The sequence below is a fragment of the Sciurus carolinensis genome, chromosome 10 (genome assembly GCF_902686445.1).
Source record: "Sciurus carolinensis chromosome 10, mSciCar1.2, whole genome shotgun sequence".
Taxonomy (NCBI): domain Eukaryota; kingdom Metazoa; phylum Chordata; class Mammalia; order Rodentia; family Sciuridae; genus Sciurus; species Sciurus carolinensis.
In genome coordinates, this window is record NC_062222.1 from 89,938,826 (window position 1) to 89,959,674 (window position 20,849).

The following is a 20,849-nucleotide window of genomic DNA, read 5'->3' on the forward strand; positions in this document are numbered from 1 at the left end:
AGGAAGCCTCATCAGTATGTATAGCCGCTCAATTCACTTTAGCTAAGATTCAACAGAGGAATGGATTAAGAAAAATGTGATATACAAATGGAATATTACTCAGCCATAAAGAAGAATGAAATTTTGGCATTTGCCAATAAATGGATGGAACTGGAGCCTATTTTGCTAAGTGAAATAAAGCAATCCCCAAAAACCAAAGGCCAAATATTCTCTCTGAATGCTAACACAAAATAAAGGGGTGATGGAGGAAGAATACTTCACTGAATTGGGCAAAGTGCAATGAAGAAAGGGAGCAGGGAATGGGAATAGGAAAGACATTAGAATAATGAATTGGTCATGACTTTCCTATGTTCATATATGAATACACCACCAGTGAAACTGTACATCATGTATAGCTGCAAGAATGGGATCCTAATTAGAATAAATTATTATCTTTATATATATAATATGTCAAAATACATCCTACTGTCATGCATATCTAAAAAGAACAGATAAAAACATAAAAATACAACCCATTTATTATTTAAAATTTTATGGTTTAAAAGTGAATTATTGAAACAAATTAGACAGTTTCTAGAGCTTATTTTGGCTTGTGTACCTTGACATAAGCTGTTCTGAAGACAAGAGAATATTTTGACTCTAATATTAATTTGTGTATGCATAAAAACATGGATCAAATTTTGGGTAGTGGGTATGAATTGTGAGTTTTTATGTGCCTGAGCTCACGCAAGATCATACAATAGCTTTGGGGAAATATAACGTAGAGGTATTTTTCAGATAGTTTAATTAATTTTATCCTTAAAGTCTTCACATTTTTCTTGAACTCCGAAGGTTAAAATGGAAACATTATTCATTTGTGATATGTAGTTTGTGAAAAACAGAGAGGTAATAGACAGAAGTAATTTTTTTTTTTGTCATTAGCTAAGTATCTAAAGAACACGTAGAAATTCAAATCATAAAAAATATGCTTCTCATATACTTATAGCATAAATGATATTAACACAGTGAGAAAAGTTGTTACTTAAACACCTTCAGGTACTTTCACCTTTCATTACTAAGCAAAGCACATAGTAAATCAATTTTAAGTGCATTATGTGCTACAAAAACAGTCTGTTTTTTGGAGGGGGGTTACCAGGGTTTGAACTCAGGGGAACTTGACCACTGAACCACATCCCCAGCCCTATGTTGTATTTTAATTCGAGACAGAGGGTCTCACTGACTGGCTTAGCACCTTGCTTTTGTTGAGGCTGGCCTTCAACTCTTCATCCTCCTGCCTTCTGAACCACTGCACGACTACAAGTGCACTCTTAATTTTGAATTACACAGGAAGTTTTTTCACTCTCTTCTTTGTTTCACTTTTACTTATAAACCAGCAATCTACTTATAGATGAAAATATGTTTTAAGAAAATCATTAAATTTCCTGAAAGACTTTCATATACTACATTCATTATGATGAATATTTATTATTAAATCTAGATTCTAAAATTCATCCTTCTAATAAGTTATACTGCTGGACCCCCAAAATACATTCTAGAAAATTATTCTGAATCAATATTTTGTAAAATAATATTCTAAGCCTGGGATAATTCTGTTTTTTTGTTTTGTTTTGTTTTGTTTTTTTGTTTTGTTTTGTTTTTTTTGTAGCAGGGATTGAACCCAGGGACGCTTAACATGTTAGCCACATTCCCGGCCCTTTTCACTTTTTTATTTAGAGAAGCGTTCTTGCTAATTTGCTTAGGGCCTTGCTATGTTGCTTAGACTGGCTTTCATCTCACTATCTTCCTGCCTCTGCCTCCTGGGGTGCTGGGATTATAGGTATGTGTCACCATGCCTAGCGTATTTGGAGTTCTTATTGAAAATATGATATATTGAACTCTTTACGTTTTTATTGTTGTGTTCTTATTGATTGACAGTACTACTTTACAAGAATTTTGTTCACTTTAATTTGAAAATAATCATTTTGAATACATACATAATTTCAAATATAAAATGAAAAAGTGCTTACCATTGCTTTTGTCATTGCTACCTCAAAGTCAAATGTCAGTTTTGAAATGAGTTAACTATGTACACTGATTTCCAAGAAGGGTTCATTTTAATATAGAAGGATATTTGTTTAAAATCCAGATATTTTAGAAGACAGGATGATTTATTTGATCAAAGTTTAGGTGAAAAATAACATTTACTTAATCTATTATATCAAGAACAATAAAATTTCCTTGAAAAAGATCACTGAAATCTTCTCAGCTTAAGCATCTTCATCTGAGAAGGGCAACATTATTATCAAAGCCGTATGGCTCCCCCAATATATATATACTATTTATCTTTGTTTATCTATTTATCTACTCATCTGTCCCTCTTGAAATATAGTTTGCATTCTACTCAGAACTCCATTTTAAAACAGCTTAGTTCACTAACTTCTCCAATAGAGATAGTGCCATCTGCCTTGAGGTCTATGTAATCTTTTCATTGATGCACTCAAACCATATTTGAATTGTTTGTGTCTCTTTAGTTACACTGTGAGTTCCTTGAAGTGATGGAATGTGTGTTCCATTTGATCATTCTTGAACCAGGAAATCATCAGTTTTAAAAAATAGTTATAATTATTCTATCAATATTTGTTTAAACATTGGTCTGAGACCAAGAACAAAATAGTTATGTCTTAGTTTTTGGATGGGAACACTGTAGTGAGACAATTTACTCTTTATCCTTGGAATCATCTAGAATCCATGATGTCTTTCAAATATAGAGTGAATAGTGCCTCGCATGCTTTTATCTTTGGTACTCCAGAGTCAAATCTCATCATTTTGGAATGAGTTAAATAAGTATATACATTGTTTTCTAAGCATCTTGAATTTTATTCTAGCTTAAAAAAAATTATATGCTAATTTTACTTTAGCTTAAGGGATTTAAAATCTGTATTAGTAGTCCACATATATAAATTTCCAGCTGAATAGTTGATTAAAACTGATTTTTAAAATGACCAAGTCACAGGAGATTTTATAACCATTCCAACTATACTCACTGCAATAGTTAAAGAGATTATTAGGAATTGGTTCACTGGATTGTGGAGATTTGGAGAATCCAAACTAATGAACTAGGCCACCAGACTGGAGACTCAGGGAAGAATTGCAGTTTGAAATCAAGGGCTGGTTGATGGCAGAATTCCTTCTTTCTCAGGGACATTGAATGACCACATGAGTCCCACCCACTTTACAGATTGCAATCTGATTTATTCAAAATCCACCTATTTGTGAGTTGTTCTCATCCACAAAAGTATCTTCACAGAAAAATCAGTGATAGTGTTTGACCACATTAGTTATATAATTTGATCTCTTATTAAAAGGAATATAATTGCTTATTCTATCTACTTTTCCCAGAGTTGGTGTCTACATGAAAATTTTTTGAAAATATTATAATGAAAAATGAGAAATAGGATAATTCAAATGTAAAACCACTGCTCTTCTGTCAATCATTTTTCATGGTGAGAAAACAAAACTACCACAATATTTTTTCTGCACTAAACTGAAATTAATTAATTAATTAATTAATTAATTATATTCTAATCTGGTTTTCCTTTCCTTAATGTATAGTTTTGTGCAATATAGATACTATACAACAGTAACTCAAAGCAAATCCTGTTTCTATGCAAAAGGTAGAAGCTTAATTTCTTCTTGTATTCAAAATTTTAAAAGATACTATGTATTCATTAAATAATGCTAAATATTTCAAAATTTCTCAAGTAGTGTCTTAGTTATTTTAGAAATACATCGGAAAAAACATTATTTTAAGAATTAGCTTCTATTTAATTTTCTGAGTAGTCATTTTGCTTTCAACTATGCTATCATTCTTTGCATGTAAATCCCATATCTTCAATAATGGGATTTGCTTGTGGAATGAAATTGGCCTTCCAGAAATGTTAGGATTCTATCTTATTGGACCCACTATTATATGTCTCTTCAAACTCCCCATCACAGTATCATGTTACCTTTAGGATCTATCATATCTTTAGTTTCACTTCCTGCAGTTTTAGTTAGCTCTGTGTGAAAACATTAAGAGAAAAATTCCAGAAATTAATAATTCACAAGTTTTAAGTTGCACATCATTCTGAGTAGTGTGATAGAATCTCAATTCTTCTCTGTCTCTGGCACATGAGTCACCCTTTTGGCCAATATTTCCACACTGTATAAACTACCCTCCTGTTAGTTATCTCACTTCATGAGATTATTTCTTACAGTATCACATTTCCTGTGTTATCATAGTTCCTGGGTTTGGATAACTCTTATTTGACTTCAGAATAACTAAAAATATAAGAGTAGTGATGCAATGGAGACAATGGGGTATAGAACTTGCCTTTTGATGATGTGGCCATGTACTATTTTCAGAAGAAATGGGAGGTCCTTAATGTGGATCAGAGATCTGGACAATGTTGCACTTTGGCTTTCACTGTTGGCATAGTAGAGGATGAGGAGGCCTCTTTACAAACTGGACTTTTTTTGCAAGTATTGTCTAGGCAGAGGCAGGGCCCCAAATACATGTTCTGGTTTGGAAGTTATTTTTCACCCCTGAAGTGTCAGAGAACACACCCTAGGCAGAAACAGCAGGAGCGAGTGCACTGGAGAGTTTAATGGTCAACAAAATTTTTACCATTTTGGTAAACAACAAGGTGGAGAAAAGAGAAATACTTCAGAAGGAAAAAAGGCAAGGTCTCCGATTTGTGAAGACTTCAGAGACTATATGTGGGATGAGTCTTTCATGTGCAGGGAGGCTGAGAGGAACTTGCAGACCAGTAGTCAAATAGGTACATCCAGTATATGGATAACTTTTATATTGGGGGAAAAGGACTAAAAGCTGAGCAAAAATAAAAGCAATCAGCTGCAACTGCTAATTTTTCTGTAGTGGAAAATCTACATTGGAGAAAAACATGGTGTGTAAAACCAATGTTGGAGATGATTGTGCTACATCTCTAAGCTCATATAATACCAGAAAATTCACACAGGATAAAGGCTTTAGAAGGGCAGGAATGAACTCTCTTATTATTCAATAAAATAATGCAAACTAGAAAAGATCTCTAAGAGTGTCTTTGAGAGCACTCAGCAGGAATTTGAACTTGATCTGCACTGGCAGGTTTCCCAATCAGTGTCAGCTATGTGAGAAACTTTCAGGAGCTATGATATACTTTATCATCTTCCAGAGCTTTGTCAGGATTATGTCAGTACCAGGGTCCATGGTAAAAGTAATTCCATATCTACCAGGTCACAGGGTCGCTAGTTACTGTGTGCATCACTCATGATTTTCCATAGAAATAGCACTAATAGGATCTATAGAGAAAGATGAATATAAAAGGATATTATCATGAAGGATTGGTTCATGTGATTTTGGAATAAGTGATCTGCTGTCTTCCATCAACAATCTGGAAATGTAAGAAAGCAAGGGGGATAGTTCTAGTTCAAATCCAAAGTCTTAAGAACTAGTAGAGACAATGGTGTAATTTGGATACAAATATAAAATGTTCAAGAACCAGGAGTGTCAGAATTTGAGTGCAGAAGAGATATATGCCCTGCTGAAGTTGAGACCAAATTTACCCTTCCTCTGCTATTTTGTTCTGTGTGGGCCTTCAGTAGATCAGATGATACCTGTCCAGTTCTTTACTCAGTCTGCTGATTCAAATGTTAATCTTTTCTTTCTGTATGTCATTTTCAAAGACATACCTTGAAATGATATTTTAGGAGTGAACTGAGCATTCCTTAATCCATACACATCAGAATTGCCATTACTATAAACCTCAGCCACCCCAAGATGCTGGGAAGACAGATTTCTGTGTTTCCTCTGGTGACTGGTGGCATCATGAGGATTCTGAATTCATTGGTAGGTCTCATTCCTTTTCACTGACTGTAGGACATGGACATAACTAAGGCCCCTTCAAGAGGACTTTAACTTGCATCTACTTGTGGCTTAGAAAATCTTTGTCTTTTTCAGGGGCTATCTTAGTCTAAGTGTGTAAAATAATAAATGTCACTTTTCTAGGACAATATAAAAAGCAATATAGAAAATAGAAGTTCTTCTTGGGCATTTTGAGATTGTAATTACTATTTTCTTTTTTTTTTTCCTACCAGTTGCTGTTTGTCGAACACCATGGTTGGTCTTATGCGTTTGCTATTTAGTTTTATTCAAAATCTCCAAGCCATTAAGTTTTAGCTAGGAGCTATGCTTTACAATACACTTGAAACTGCAGGCACTGCTTCCAAAATTCACCAAAAATGTTTGCGAATTTGAATAGTAAACAACTACAAAGTCTTTCAACTCAGTCTAATTTCCAATCTGAATAAAATGAACATTATTTATATAAATGCTTTATATTTGATTTATTTCTGTTAGGACAGAATTTTCATATTGCACTTATAATTTCAAATTTTATATTCTTATATCAAAAATTAAAACAAATTTATTTATCTAAGACTGTACTGATGTAGGTATATAGAGATAGAGAATCTTTTAGCTAATTTTAGTACAGATTATGTCTAAATATATAAATATATACACACATATATATACATACACATATATAAATACATACACACATACACATAGTTTATATTGATGTACAGTGTTATACATCTGGATTTTCACTTATGATTTTGCTACATTTTTTCCATCCTAGTTGTTAGTGGTAATTGGTTTACATTCCATAAATACTTATTCAAACAGCGCTGTGTTTAGGAATACACTATCTCTTCTTATCTACTAGCATTAAGGGATAAGATCTATTTTCTTACAAGATTTATGTCCCCAGGATTTGAGAAAAATATGTTTCCACAGCTGGAAAGGATAAAGTGCTCTCTACAAACCATGACATTTTGTCCACTTCCTACTTTTTTTTCTCTATGGTTGTTAAAGTTTATAATTAATGTTCAACTCCTGACAATTTTTTTTATCAAAAATCATTCAGAAATATTCTGTAAGCAAAATATACTTTTATGACATAAAAAACTGTTAGATAATTTGTGACAGGAATTATTTTACATTTAAAAACATTTAGCTAATTAGATGAATACAATTTATTTTTGTAAACCAGTGAATTTGCCTGGAAAGAATGCCTTAAATAAACTTTCCCTGTGTATGTGTGTATGTGTGTATGAGCAGATGTCCACACATATTTGTATTAGTGGCAGTCAAAAATAAAAAGTCCACTTAACAGATAATTTAGAGTAGGTAGGAAATGTTTCTTTGATTTTTTTTCCTGTTGTACATCTGCTTTGTACTGTCAGATCATTTCTTCTCTATTATAATGTTTGCTTTTATTTCCTGTAATAGTTATTAGCTCCCATATGATTGATAAATACAATAATGGAATCAACATAATGTGGAATTTATAATTTTGAAACCCATATTTTTAGCATGGTATCATTTTTTTAACAAGAAATAACACTAGCTGAACACCAGCTATGCAACACAGATGAAGATGTAGACTATTAAAAAACACTATATCATGACATTCATTTCTTACCAGATTTGGTTTGGAAATCCATTCTACTCTGGCTTGAAAATGTTTCTTATCTATTTTACCCTTGTTTGTTAATTTTAGCAGTGGAAACTCTTTCTTGCATAATTTCCTTTACCCTTCTACTTTTTTATTTTAAAAAGACAAAAATTTAGGTTTTTCAGGTATTATTTTATTAATAACATTTTAAACATTCCTGGAATTTTTATTGTAACTACTATTATTTTTACTGATCATAATTCAGAGTTGTAAAGATTTTAAGTTATTTTCTCTTTATTCTATTTTTATTACCCGTTATTTTCATTGATTTTTCAAAAAGAAACTTCAAAAATGTATATATTATGTTTAGTAAAAATACAAATAAAAATATAAAAAATACAAATAATAAACTAATGTTGTTGACATACCTTAATGAGCTTATAGGTTTTGATAATTTGAACTTTATCTCATTTAATCTCACAATATCCCTAAGTGTGAGATAACTTTGCTATCCATCATATTTGCTTTTATTTTGCTTAATGAATAAAAAATCATAAAAGTTATTTCTCCAAAATATATAAGGCAACAGGCAAATCATTTTCTTAAGAGATAAGTCAAGACCAGAAATGTCCATAGACTCACTGAATCTTTAGATGGGGAAATGATTTACTACGAATAACTAATCTCATATTTAATTAATACCATGGTTTTTATATAACTTCTTCTATCTCTTTAAAAGAAGGCTGGATATTTATTTGAATCTCATAAAATCACCCATTCCAATGTGAGGCAATCTTCTAACTGGTGATCAAAATGTTCAGGAGTGCCTGTTCTCGTAAAGGTTGCACAATCATTTGAAATGGACATTAAACATTTTAACTGAACATAAAATAATGTCAGAGAGAAAGCTCAAAAGCAACATGAGGGAAACTATAACTGCCTGGTAACACTGGAATTGACTTTGTCTTTGTATCAAATGCCCCCTGTGTAGAAGTGGTTCATTAATTCAGAGATGGAACAGTTGAGCTTAACTGGAGTCAGGATTGCCAATTAGTGAAACATAAGGAAATAGGACAAACTAGGAAGGTCTATTTGTCAGGGCATCATTTTATTTTATTTATTTATTTTAAATTATTTTTTAGTTGTAGATGAACACAATACCTTTATTTATTTATTTTTATGTGGTGCTGAGGATCAAACCCAGTACCTTACACATGCCAGGCAAATACTCTACCACAAAGCCATAGACCCGGCCCCAGGTGTCATTTTGGGTAACAATCCTAGAATTTAACCTTGAATAGTGTGAAATTTTGGAGAAATGAGAAGTTTTTCATAGTGAAAATAATTTCTAGACATTCCATGAATAATTTAAGAACATTTGAGAGAAAAATGTTAACATAAGTAAACAGGAAGAAAGGATGACAATCATGAGAAGGTAGAGATGTTCAGAATGTGTATTTGGAGGGATAGGACTTGTTTAGTGTAAGACTCTGGGAAAGACTGACAGAGCAGAGACTGAATTTGAGTAATCTAGTATATAAGTGATTGAAATTAAAAAGATGCTGAAATCACAAACATTGTTATGTAAGTAGTGGCAAAGAGACTATTCTGAACTTAAGTCATGAATCATTGAGGTGGAAAGATGAGACCATAAGAGATGGCAACAAGAATACAAGTAAACTGTGAGTTCTGGTGATGTGCATTCCACAAAGAGAATGGAGAGCAAATGTTTGGGGGCAAGATTTGACTGCAAGAGAACTCCTAGTACACTTTCTGATGCACAATTGAGTGGATTTGTCATGAGTAATGAAAGCTGGTTCAAGAAGATGAAAAGAACTTTTATATTACAGCAAGGAAATATTGAATGGAATTTGGTGATTTAGAAGTTTATAACAGATTTCAAACCAGGAGTGCTTTAAAGTACATTGGAAAAGTCTTAAAAGGCCTGGAGAAGTGAACAATCAGGTCTGATCAGTAGTTTTGCAAATAAAATTAGGAAGAGTGTCACTGTGCTAATGGATGCTCAGGAAGATTTGGATAACTGATGCTGTCCGAAGGAAATGGCATGTAGTCATTGTGATCAATCTTGATACTTCCTTAGATGACAGTGAGTAATTAGGTAAATGAATTGTCTATAAACTAAGGAAATAGTTCAGTTGTACTCTGTATGTTCTTTTCCTCCCACATAATTCTTATTTGTGCCTTGTATATATTGAGATATGAATTTGTTTTATGCCTCTTCTTTTCATCCTCTTTTAATTTCATAATTCTGAGTATTTGTTTATGCAGCTTTAAAATTTTGCATTTTTAGAACCAATTTCTTTATTCTTCCACAGAAATCCTCTTCTGCAATTGCTGATTATACAGTGTTATAGCACCTTGTCTTTCTTGCTTGAGAAGTTTGTAGTAGAAAACTTTCTAGCAGATGCTTTTTCATTTCAAGGTCAGCAAAATAATACGTGTTTTATTGGTGCTGGTTTACATTAAACTATGTTAGTTATTTTTGAAGATGAGAGAGGAAACAGTTCTTTTTTTCTTTCAGAAACATAAACACTATCCCTAAAACATAAATGTGTTCTTGATGAAGAAAATGTAAAAACTTTTCTCAGTATTATTTTTAAATACAGAAAGAGATTTGTTTTAAAGTAATATCTATCTTAAGAGTTTTTATTCCACTATCCCACCAAATGTAGGAATTCATGCTATGCTAGTCTTTAAATACAGATATTATACATATCTGTGAAAGAAAACCAGTGTTAACTATTTGTGTCTTTTTAGGAAATTCTTACCTTGCTCCAGAACGTTCTTTCTTCCAGCTAACCATAAGGATGTTCTTTTGAATAAGACTATCTTTATTCAATTTAACAATTTTTTTTTGCTTTTAAAACTTATTTTTGATTTTCTTCCAAATCTTTTCTTCTTTAAATAAATTATATGCAATACTTCAGAATCATTACATGAAAAGGCACATTGCAAGCTCAGTTATTATGTTTGACATTTGCTCTTGATAGTTTCTTGCTTATTACCTTTAAAATGTTGAGTCAAACAGTAGGTATAAAGTCAAATTTAAACACAAGAAGACTATTACCATTTATTTTCTGTAAAATAAATTAATTTGTTTCTCTTCATGTTCATAGTACCTTGAATTTGCTCATCCTTTGCTTTTAACTTGTTTACTTACCTTACAAGAGGACAATTAATTCAGGGTGTCATTTGAATGCATTTGACTGCTATCAGGCTCATAATTGGTTTTCAGTTACACTTCCAATTATTTTGGGTCAATTTAGGAAGTTATATGGAATGATATTCATTTCATGAACTAAAGAAATTTTAAAAAATTTTTTCTATACAAATAGTCTCCTATCCATGTTTACTTAACATGTTATTAATGAAATTGCTTTTGATAAGATAAAAGTTCATTAAAATTGAGATGCACCATGTTTGCTCCAGTATTTGTCAGTATCAGTTGCTCATCAACTTTTTTCCTTTGTTCATCTTTGTACAGTGAAAATGTTTAAGACACTGACTTAGTGTCTAAGTCTTTGTGTACACACTTATTTTACATTCTATTATTCCTGATATGATTCTAAAATATAAATTTTCTTTTGTATAAATGTCTGATTATATATTCATTTGTATGTATTTTTCCACATTCTTTATCTTTTAAAAAATATACAATACTATACGTACCTATATATCCTTTTACATATATTAATTGCCTCTCTAAATGGCTCATTGGATATAATGACCTTATTAAAATAAATATATTTGAATTATAGCAAGACATAACTTATTTGCAATATTATTACAGGATGATATGAAAACTTCAATACCATTAAAACTTCAATACCATTAAAAATCTAAGTTTACAATATGGTAGCAATTATACAAATCAAGTTCAACACCTATAGTGTTATAAAATCCTATCATATCATTGGAGATACTTCATATAGTCATCATTTATCTGTAAGCCAGTTGTCCAACTTCAAAGTAAACAGCATTACAAATAACCTTTTAAACTATTCAAACATGATAATAACCCTTCTGTAACATACTTTCTTTTATATTTTATAAATTATCTTTCCTCCTTTATTTTCTTTAGCCTAATCCACCTCATCCCAACAAGCAACCTAAGTAGTTACTCGTGTAGTTCATAGACAGTTTTATTCACCTACAATGATACTTCTTATTTGATATTTCCATCATAAAAAGCCTCATAAAGTGCTCTGGAAAATATCTTAAATGGATATTATTAAAATAAACAAAAATTGACAGCTTATATACACCCATTATAACTATTCAGTTATTATTACCAAATATAAATGGATTCTTATAAAATTTACATTTTGTTCAATACCCATAGTTTGCTAACAAACTCAATTGAAACTGTTGACTTCTTTGTTGCATTAATGTGTATTTTATCTTCTTTGACATTAGATTTTCATTGTAACAAAGTTATTTTAAAATATTTTTGATCCAATAATACTAGCATACATTCCAAAACAAAAAATGGTTATATAAATAATAGTATTATATTAGTAAATACAAACAGAAAGTAAAAATAAAATGCCTTTCTCTGAATATTTTCTTAAAAAAAAACAACAAAATGTGCCTGTCACATTATTCCAAAATTTTGTTAACAGAAGTAATCCCAAATCATATGTAACTTGTGGTTGTAATTTTTGCCATATGAGTTACTTTTCCTATGACAACTTTTATGGGTAAGTTGTCTTTTTTTAGTAAATTCAGGGAGAAATGATTGTTACACTCTAGTTATAACCCATTATCATCATTCTCACTGACAGAAGGTAATATTTTGAAAATAAAGATTATAATTGTGGAACATTCCTTTGAAGATAGAGTTCTTTTTAATTTATTATACAACATATACATTTGTTTAACATTGAATCTCAAAGTTAAGTGAATTTTCAATAGAGATTTTAAAATAATGCTATGTAATTTATTTTAAGAAAAACAAATAGCAGTTGTGAATCAACTTTTCATTATGGCTGTGTATAATAATGAAGTTTTGGTGATTCTGTACAGATAGCATTATTATAATAGCATTATTGGTAATAATGGAATAAAGATAAGATACTAAAATTATATTTCCTACAATATTCTTACAATACAATCATGATATTAGAAGTTGTTATACAGGGTTTGTTGCTCAGTGGTGGAATGCTTGCCTAACATGCATGAGGCACTGGGTTTGATTCTCAGCACCTCATATAAATAAATAAATATCCATCAACAACTAAAAACATTTATAAAAAGAAGTTGTTAGTACATATTCTTCTGATAGAGAACCTTACTCCTGTAGAGAAGATAACCCATTTTCACATGCCAAGTTAGACAAATTTCAAACGAGATCAAAGGTCTCCAGTTTTAAATAAACATGTTTAAGTTCTTTACTGAATAACAATTTACATAAAGTGCATAAATCTTAGGTCACACAGATTGGTATATGTCTGTAGCCTGAACTCAACAATGTAACCAGTACCAACATTAAAAGTAGAAAATTGCCAACCGAAAACTCTCTTTTTTCTATTCACTCTCCACCACTACTGGTCAGCACACTGCCAAAGGTAGCTAATATTTCCATTTTTGCCACAGTATGTATAATCATCATTTTATTTGTTGCTCCCTATCGGGCAACAAGGTCTGATGTACCTCCTCAGGACCCGCCTGAGGAGAATAGGAGCCAAGCAGGATGATGAGTGTTGGTGGCAAAGGAAACACACCAGTGCCAGGAGGTCTGTCAGTCAGGAGGCACAGCAGGAATCTCGTTTATTGAGGAAATCACACAGCTTTCATGTAGGGTGAAGGTTAGGCGGGAACCAATTAGCTTAAAGGTCAACAAGGCATGGGGGATTCACGCAGGTGAGAGTCCCATAGGACTATATGGCAAGCACAGCTGATCACCTTTGCCAAACTGTTGTTAACCAATCCCTGATGGTTGTCCCATTTATCATCACTAACCTTTGAAACCGCCTTTGAGGTCTTGATCTTGCTCACTCGCCAGGGAGTAAGGAGTCAGCCTGAGTTAGTTAACGTGTCATTAGTCCCAACATTTATTCACTTTCCAAGATGTGATCTGTGTTTCAATGACTGCTGTTAGATTTTAAAGCTATTTTTATGGTTTTCTGATAATTACATGTTAATTTTCATTGAATAGGTCCAAAGTGGTATCCTTCTCGAGTTGGACTACAGCTAGAATGTGGTAAGAAATAATTTTCACTGATCCATTTATTTAAATTTAGAATCATTTTTCTACCATCGGTGTCTCATATTTATTACTTAGTGTGCATATGGAAATATTATACCTTTTCAACAAGTGCTTCATTTTTATAAATGAGGAATTTTAGTCTCAAAGAGCCGTTTCTTACATATTCACTGTTTCTGAACACGAGACACAGGATCTAAACTAAAATCTTTCTGTCTTGTAAGTGTTAACTGCTATACACTTTCATTTTACTGTCCTTTGATATATTCTCAGGGATAATGCTTAACTCCTTGAATATTTTTTTTTTTCTTTCTGCCGTCATAAAATAGAAAAAGCAAAGTAATGGGAGGCAAAATAAGTGAACTTGGAGGAGAAATATGATATCCACTATTAAACTTGGAGTTTCTCAGAATTTCAAACTCATTCTCTCTGGGGATTTTTCAATAAATTTAAAAATGGGTCTTACTTAAGGATCATCATTACTGACCTTGGATCAACTTGATTTAAAATTTGGAATTTTTAATTTTAATGAAAGCTGTGGTTAGAATGTACTTTTTTCTTTTGTGGGAGATAGTGTAAGGGAGACAAAGTCCTTAATATTAATAGTAAATTTACAAGAAACATTTGTGTAGTTGTAATTTTTTAATATTTCCATTAAATAATATATCAAATTTTTTTCTAGTGCTTTTGCTGACACTCAGGCTGTCTACTTCCGGCTATGACTGGCACCAAAAGACAAATGAAGATTTCCTTATATGTCTCAAAGATGTTGTTTGTTTTTATTGATTTTTTTTAAACATTACCTCTTTCTATGAGACCTGTATATTAAACATACAAGGATCCATGACATTCTCAGAAGTCACAACCTTGGTAGTCTCTGAATCATTCTTGTTTATTCAAGTAAAATTCCCACCTTTCTAGAGCTTAAAAATCAAAATCATCATCTACTTTATGTTTGCCTCCACAGAGCCTAGTACATACATGAAATGACACAGTTGTACTGCTTTCTAAAGTTGACTCTTATATAGAGAATGCCCTCCAAGAGTGCTAAAGATATCAATGTGAAATGTAACTGCAATTTGAAGGACACTATAAGGACTGAGAAATTTGTTAGTTCAACTTTTATAGTGAATGTGACATTTTTGTTTTTCCTCACATTTATTTACCTGATTGAGTATACTAGGATGTGGTCTGACCAAGGTATAAGTGTTTGATAGGTCCTCGGATAGGAATATGATAAGGTATTTGGCAAAAGTCAACAAACTGAAAGATCAGAGTATCATTGCAACGAAAAGTTTATTTGGGTAACTTTAGGATTTTAACCTTGACTTTTATAGTTACCTATCTACAAATCTTCTTTTTTTAAGGTGAAACTAATAAAGAATTTAAGTCTTTTTTAAGTGTTCTATAAAATTATGTTTATAAAGCATGCAATGATTGTTGCATGCTACATATTTCACCAATCATAATAATAAACAATTATATTATGAAGAAAATAAATAATAACACTAAAACAAAGAAAGCAATCAGAAAAATAGTTTGCTCCCAGAATGTATTTACCAGAATAAATTGCTTTGTGAGCAATCACCTCGTATGAAGCATCAACAAGATTTAGCAAACTTTGACATTTTTTTCAGTTTTTTAATTTTTTCTTTATAGTTATACCTGACAGTAGAATGTATTTTGACACATCCTATACATGGAGTATAACGTCCCATACTCTGACTGTACACAATGAGGAGTTACTCTGGTCATGTGTTCATATATGAACATGGGAAAGTTATGTTTGATTCATTCTACTGTTTTTCCCATTCCCATCCTTCCTCCCTTCCCCATGTTTCCCCTCTGTCCAATTCAGTGAACCTCCACTTCTCCCTTCCCCCCAGCCTTGGAACTGTTGGCAAAAGATCACCTGCCTCACATTCTGTTCATCAAAGCAAGTTATCAGTTTATATTTGAGGGTGGGGAAGTAGATGCCTACTGTCCATGAGGAAACTAGAGTCATGCTGCGAATAATATGGATTATGGGGATGGTAAAGATTACAGTAATTATTACAATAAATCTGTCATACAAACCGATAAGTAAAATATGTTGTTTTGTTACCTTAATAACATACTTCATAATGAGCTGAAAAGACTGGTTTGAATTTCTAATTATTAGTGGTATTGGATTGCTACACAAAACAGTTAAAACATGGATAGAATTGAATTTTATTCTCTTCCCAGAACTAGCTCCAACAATACCAAAAATGTATCCACACAGCATAAACTACAACAGCCTTGAGATACCTGTAGGTTTAGGGATATTCAGTCCAGAGTCTGTCCCATTCCTGAGGGAATATCCAAAGACAAATATATGCTTGAATTAATATGTGCAGGAAATGTGAGACCCATAACTTACTGAATTATGATCTAGAAGGAGTGGCAGTATCTCCAGTTAGACATGTTCTGTTGATCCCACATATTTTTCTCCCTCTGAATAGGGGCATGGCTGTGGGAGGCCAAGGACAAGTGTCCTGATTCCTAAATCTAAGAGTGATGTGATATATAATATATTTGGATTTTGTCAGTTTTTTTTTTTTCAAAATGTTGAATTAATGGAACATTTTAAAAACAGAAGGTCAATGTGCCCCTAAAATTGACAAGGATGATAGAGGAGTAAAAACTAATCCTTTTCCTAAGAGTGCCAATAAATGTGTGTTGAAAAGTGTGTTGTACACTTTCAAGTGATACAAATCATCAGAATTTTTTCCTTATTAGTATTTTCTCTTTCCTATATTATAATTTTCACAGAATTATCAACCATTTAGTTATCAAATTCTTTATCTTGGTTCATGTTTTATTAACTTTTTTATGGCTGTGTTACAAATTACCACAAATTTGGCAATTCAGAGCAATTCCCTTTTATTAGACTGAGACCACTGTATGGCTGCAGTCTCTGTTCAGGATCAGTTAGACCTGTAAACAAAGTGTTGGTGGAGCTGAATTCCCAACTGAAGACCCTTTAGCAAAATCCCCTTCCATCTTCATTCATGTTGTTGGAAAAGTTCGTATGTTCTTTAAATTTGTTCTTTTATTTGTTTGTTTGTTTTTTTGCAATTGTATGAGAGAATCTCCTGTTTAATTGCTGGATGTCAGGTGGTAAAGTTTCTATCTGTTCTGTGAGGCCACCAGTAGCCTTGACATGTGCCCCTCTCTGTCTTCAAACTAGCAGTGGCACAATCTTTCTAACATATTGAATCTCTGAATTGTTGTTTCTGATCTCTATACATAAATTTAAAAATTCACATGATTAGATCAGAACCACCTGAATAATTGTCTTTGCTAAAGCCAAGTAACATAATCTAGTCAAAAAAGTAGTGTCTATCATGGTCAGAATCCCAGAAATAATACATAGGACAGGAATCTTACAGATATATGCTAAAAATCTGCCTAACACATACATTTTCTAAGCACAAATCAGAGCTATATTCACATTTTTGAGGAAATACCAATTTTATGTGTGTATGTGTGTGTGTATGTGTGTGTGTGAGTGGGTGTGTATAAACGTGTATATATATACACATTTAAATTAGATTTTTAAAATGTAACTGTAAAATGGTCCTCATTAGAGTACCTAGAGAATTATAAACATTATTATTCCCATGTAAATTCTCTGGCTATTCAAGCTATGAATCTAGTCCAGGTGCCTGTCCATAAATGAATGAATGGATAAAGAAAATGTGGTAAATAACACAGTGGAGTTTTACTCAACCATAAAGAAGAATGAAATTGTGAAATTGCCAGTAAATGGATGGAACTGGAGAACATCGTGCTAAGCGAAATAAGTAAAGGGTGAAATGTTAAAAATCATATGTGGAAGTTTAGTGTAAAACAAGGGGGAAAAAGTAGGAGGAGGGAGATTCCCATAAAAATAGAGGAGAACACAATGGAGTAGAAGAGGGGATTGAGGGGGAAGGAGGAAGGATGGGAAAAGGGAAGAATGGTGGAATGAAATTGTCCAAACTATCCTATTTACATATATGAGTATACCATAGTGAATTTCACTTCAATGTATGTCCATAATGCACTATTAAAAAAAAAAAAAAAGAACCCTATAAATGAATAGAGAAAAGACCAGTAGAGTAGAAAAAAGGGAACAGGGGGAAGGAGGGGGAGAGAGAAATGAGAAGTAGTAGGTACTGAATTAAAGCAAATTACATAACATGCTTGTGTCATACACCAATGTAATTTAGAACTATAATTTATTAATAAAAAAATTTTAAATTAAGAAAATTGGATTTCTACATTTTCCAATCCAAACTCTCCTATTTCAAAATAGATTATCGTTTTTGAGACTAATGGGATACCCTGCATTAATTTTCTCTATTTGTCAAGTTCTCAGGGTTCAAAATCATCAATACAATTTTACAACTACCAGAAATATAAAAATAGAAGATATATAAAAATTAATAAATAAATTCTCTGGCTATTAAACTTGGATTTATCAAATTACTACCTTTAAGTATAATATACAACAACTATATATTTTAACTTATTTTAAATAACCTGTGACTGTGGATATAAATAAACATTTGAAATTCTTAAAATCATCTCATGGTAGACTCAAATTAACATTTTTCTGCTTCTTTCAAAATAGAGAATATAATGAGAACTGTTCATGATAGGGACATTATAAATCGTGTAGTACTACAAAGTATAATATAAATAATAGCAATTATAGTAACAAAAATACCAGCATTATACCTGTGAGATTTAACCATTTAGTACATGTGACTCTAGTCCACTTCTGTTTTTTTCCTCCATAATATACATTCTTTTGAATAAAATAAAATACATTTATCTCATCTCTTTAAGGAACATTAAGCTCTTTTCCAATTTTTGCTATTACCAATAATGCTATAAATGACATTTATGTACATATCTTTCAATACACATATTTCAGACTTGTCTGGTGTTTATTTTTATGAATGGAATGTTTGCCTCTTCTAAGACATGAGTTCTGTGTATTTGGTACCTATTTAATGAGTGTCCTTCTCAGTAACTTTTGGGATGTCTTCCTCTTGCTAGTCGGAATCCTGCAGGGCTGGAGAGTTCAGTCCGTTTCCACTCTATCACTTTCTAACTGAATTTGTAAACAATCCAATCAAACTCCATGACTTTAAATGTTAATGACTTGCAAATATCTTCAGATATCCATCCAGCTGCTTACTTGAAAACTCTTTCTTGAATAACTAATAGATATCAAAAATGTAACATACACTTATAGAACTCTCAATTTTCAGTACTAAATTCCACTCCTTTGTCAGTCTTCTTCTTGTCAGCTAATGAGATAATAATACATACTCAATCAAAAATGTAAGAACTGTTTTATCTCACTGAATCCTCTCCTCTCAACCATTTTGTCAGCAAGTTTAACATGCTCTGTAATTAACATATATCTGGAATTAATAATTCATGAATATTTCATCAGTTACCACCTTAATCCAAATGAACATCATCTGCTGCTTGTTCATTTTTCAGTGACTCCCCAATAATCTCCTCTGATCCCCTTCTTCCCATTTTCCTCACTGAGTGATCTTTAAAAAGAGAAATCATGCCACTCCCCTCATGCTTATTAGTGGCCACTGGACTTCATCTAATTTTTCTTAGAATAAAATCATTTAGATAATATTTGGGACTGTTTTATTAATATCTATAAAAATTTTATATCTTATTTGATTAGGTCCTAATACTACATTTTGTCATAAATAATAGAATAGCTAATATAGATTATGTTTTGGTTAGATAGCATTGGGAATGTTAGTGTGTTTGTAAAGTAGCTATACATTTATTTTATAAAATGTATTGTTTACATTTTATTTTCAATTTGAAAGTTTATTATGCATTTTAATTTCTATATAAAATCAATTCTTTGTATTTGTTGGTTTGAAATTAAGGAAATATTCATCATTATGTCTTCAAATTGTATTTAAATAGTATGTTCTTGTTGTTTTTATTTTAGGTGGACCTTTTTTGAGAGACTACATCACAATTCAAAGTGTTGCAACTTCCTCTATTGTAACACTCTATTTTACAGACCTAGGTCAGCAAGTCAGCTGGACCACGGTAAGTGTCAACTTAAAATGCAATATACGTGTCCCACGTTTTGCTCTAAGTCACATATTGACATTAGTTCAAATAATGACACAAAATATTGTACTGGATGGTATTTTTAATTCTATGTTCTTAATATAATCAGTGGTCAAAGCTCTAGTAAAAAATTGGAGCACAGAAATTCATGGCCAGATGCTGTGGCACACACCTTAGTCCCAGTGACTGCGTCAGGAGGATCCCAAGTTTGAGGCATGTCTTGGCAACTTAGTGAGACCCTGTGTCAAAATTAAAAATAAAAAGATCTGGGGCTGTAGCTCAGTGGTAGAGTGCCCCTGGGGTTAAATCCATTCTCTGGAGAGAGAGAGAGAGAGAGAGGGAGAGAGAGAGAGAAGAGGAGAGAAGAGAAGAGAAGAGAAGAGAAGAGAAGAGAAGAGAAGAGAAGAGAAGAGAAGAGAAGAGAGAAGGAAGGAAGGAAGGAAGGAAGGAAGGAAGGAAGGAAGGAAGGAAGGAAGGAAGAAAGGAAGGAAGGAAGGAAGGAAGGAAGGGAGGGAGGGAAGAAGGAAGAGAGGAAAGGAAAGGGAGGAAAGGAAAGGAAAGGGAGGGAAAGAAGGAAGGGAAGAAGGAAAGGAAGGAGGAAGGAATCCATGTTTTAATAGAGGAAATACGTGTGTCTGTGTATATACATATATACACTACATCCACCTTCTGACCTGAGGCCTCACCTCTATTTCCCCTATGCTTTGTCAGCTGGAGAGTATCTCTTTACTTTTTTTTGCCTTATAGGAGTCTAGGGATATCAAAGACCCTTTTGATCATGGAAAGGGAAGGGATAGAATATTCAGTGAAAAGGGAGATTCTCAGGCAGAGGGAAGACTTCAGGAAACTCTGAGAATGAAGAAGTAATATTTCTGTCAGCTTTTGAGAGATTCCTTTGTTTCTGTTGGGGGATAATATGAGCTCTCAAAATGGCCACAATTGACTTCAATGGGATTAGAAGAATGAAGACTACAATAAAGGATATAAAGACCTAAAAAGTAAAAATACTTGAT

General features: G+C 32.3%; 1 protein-coding gene across 1 annotated transcript in view; it reads left to right on the plus strand.

Annotated features, from left to right (window-relative positions):
* The window catches only part of Tecrl (trans-2,3-enoyl-CoA reductase like), a 115,339-nt gene that overhangs the window by 57,253 nt on the left and 37,237 nt on the right, over window positions 1-20,849 (plus strand). Inside the window, exons 3-4 of the mRNA XM_047565717.1 lie at window positions 13,657-13,701; window positions 19,709-19,812. Of these exons, the coding sequence (XP_047421673.1) occupies window positions 13,657-13,701; window positions 19,709-19,812 (149 nt within the window). The remainder of the gene's footprint in view (window positions 1-13,656; window positions 13,702-19,708; window positions 19,813-20,849) is intronic.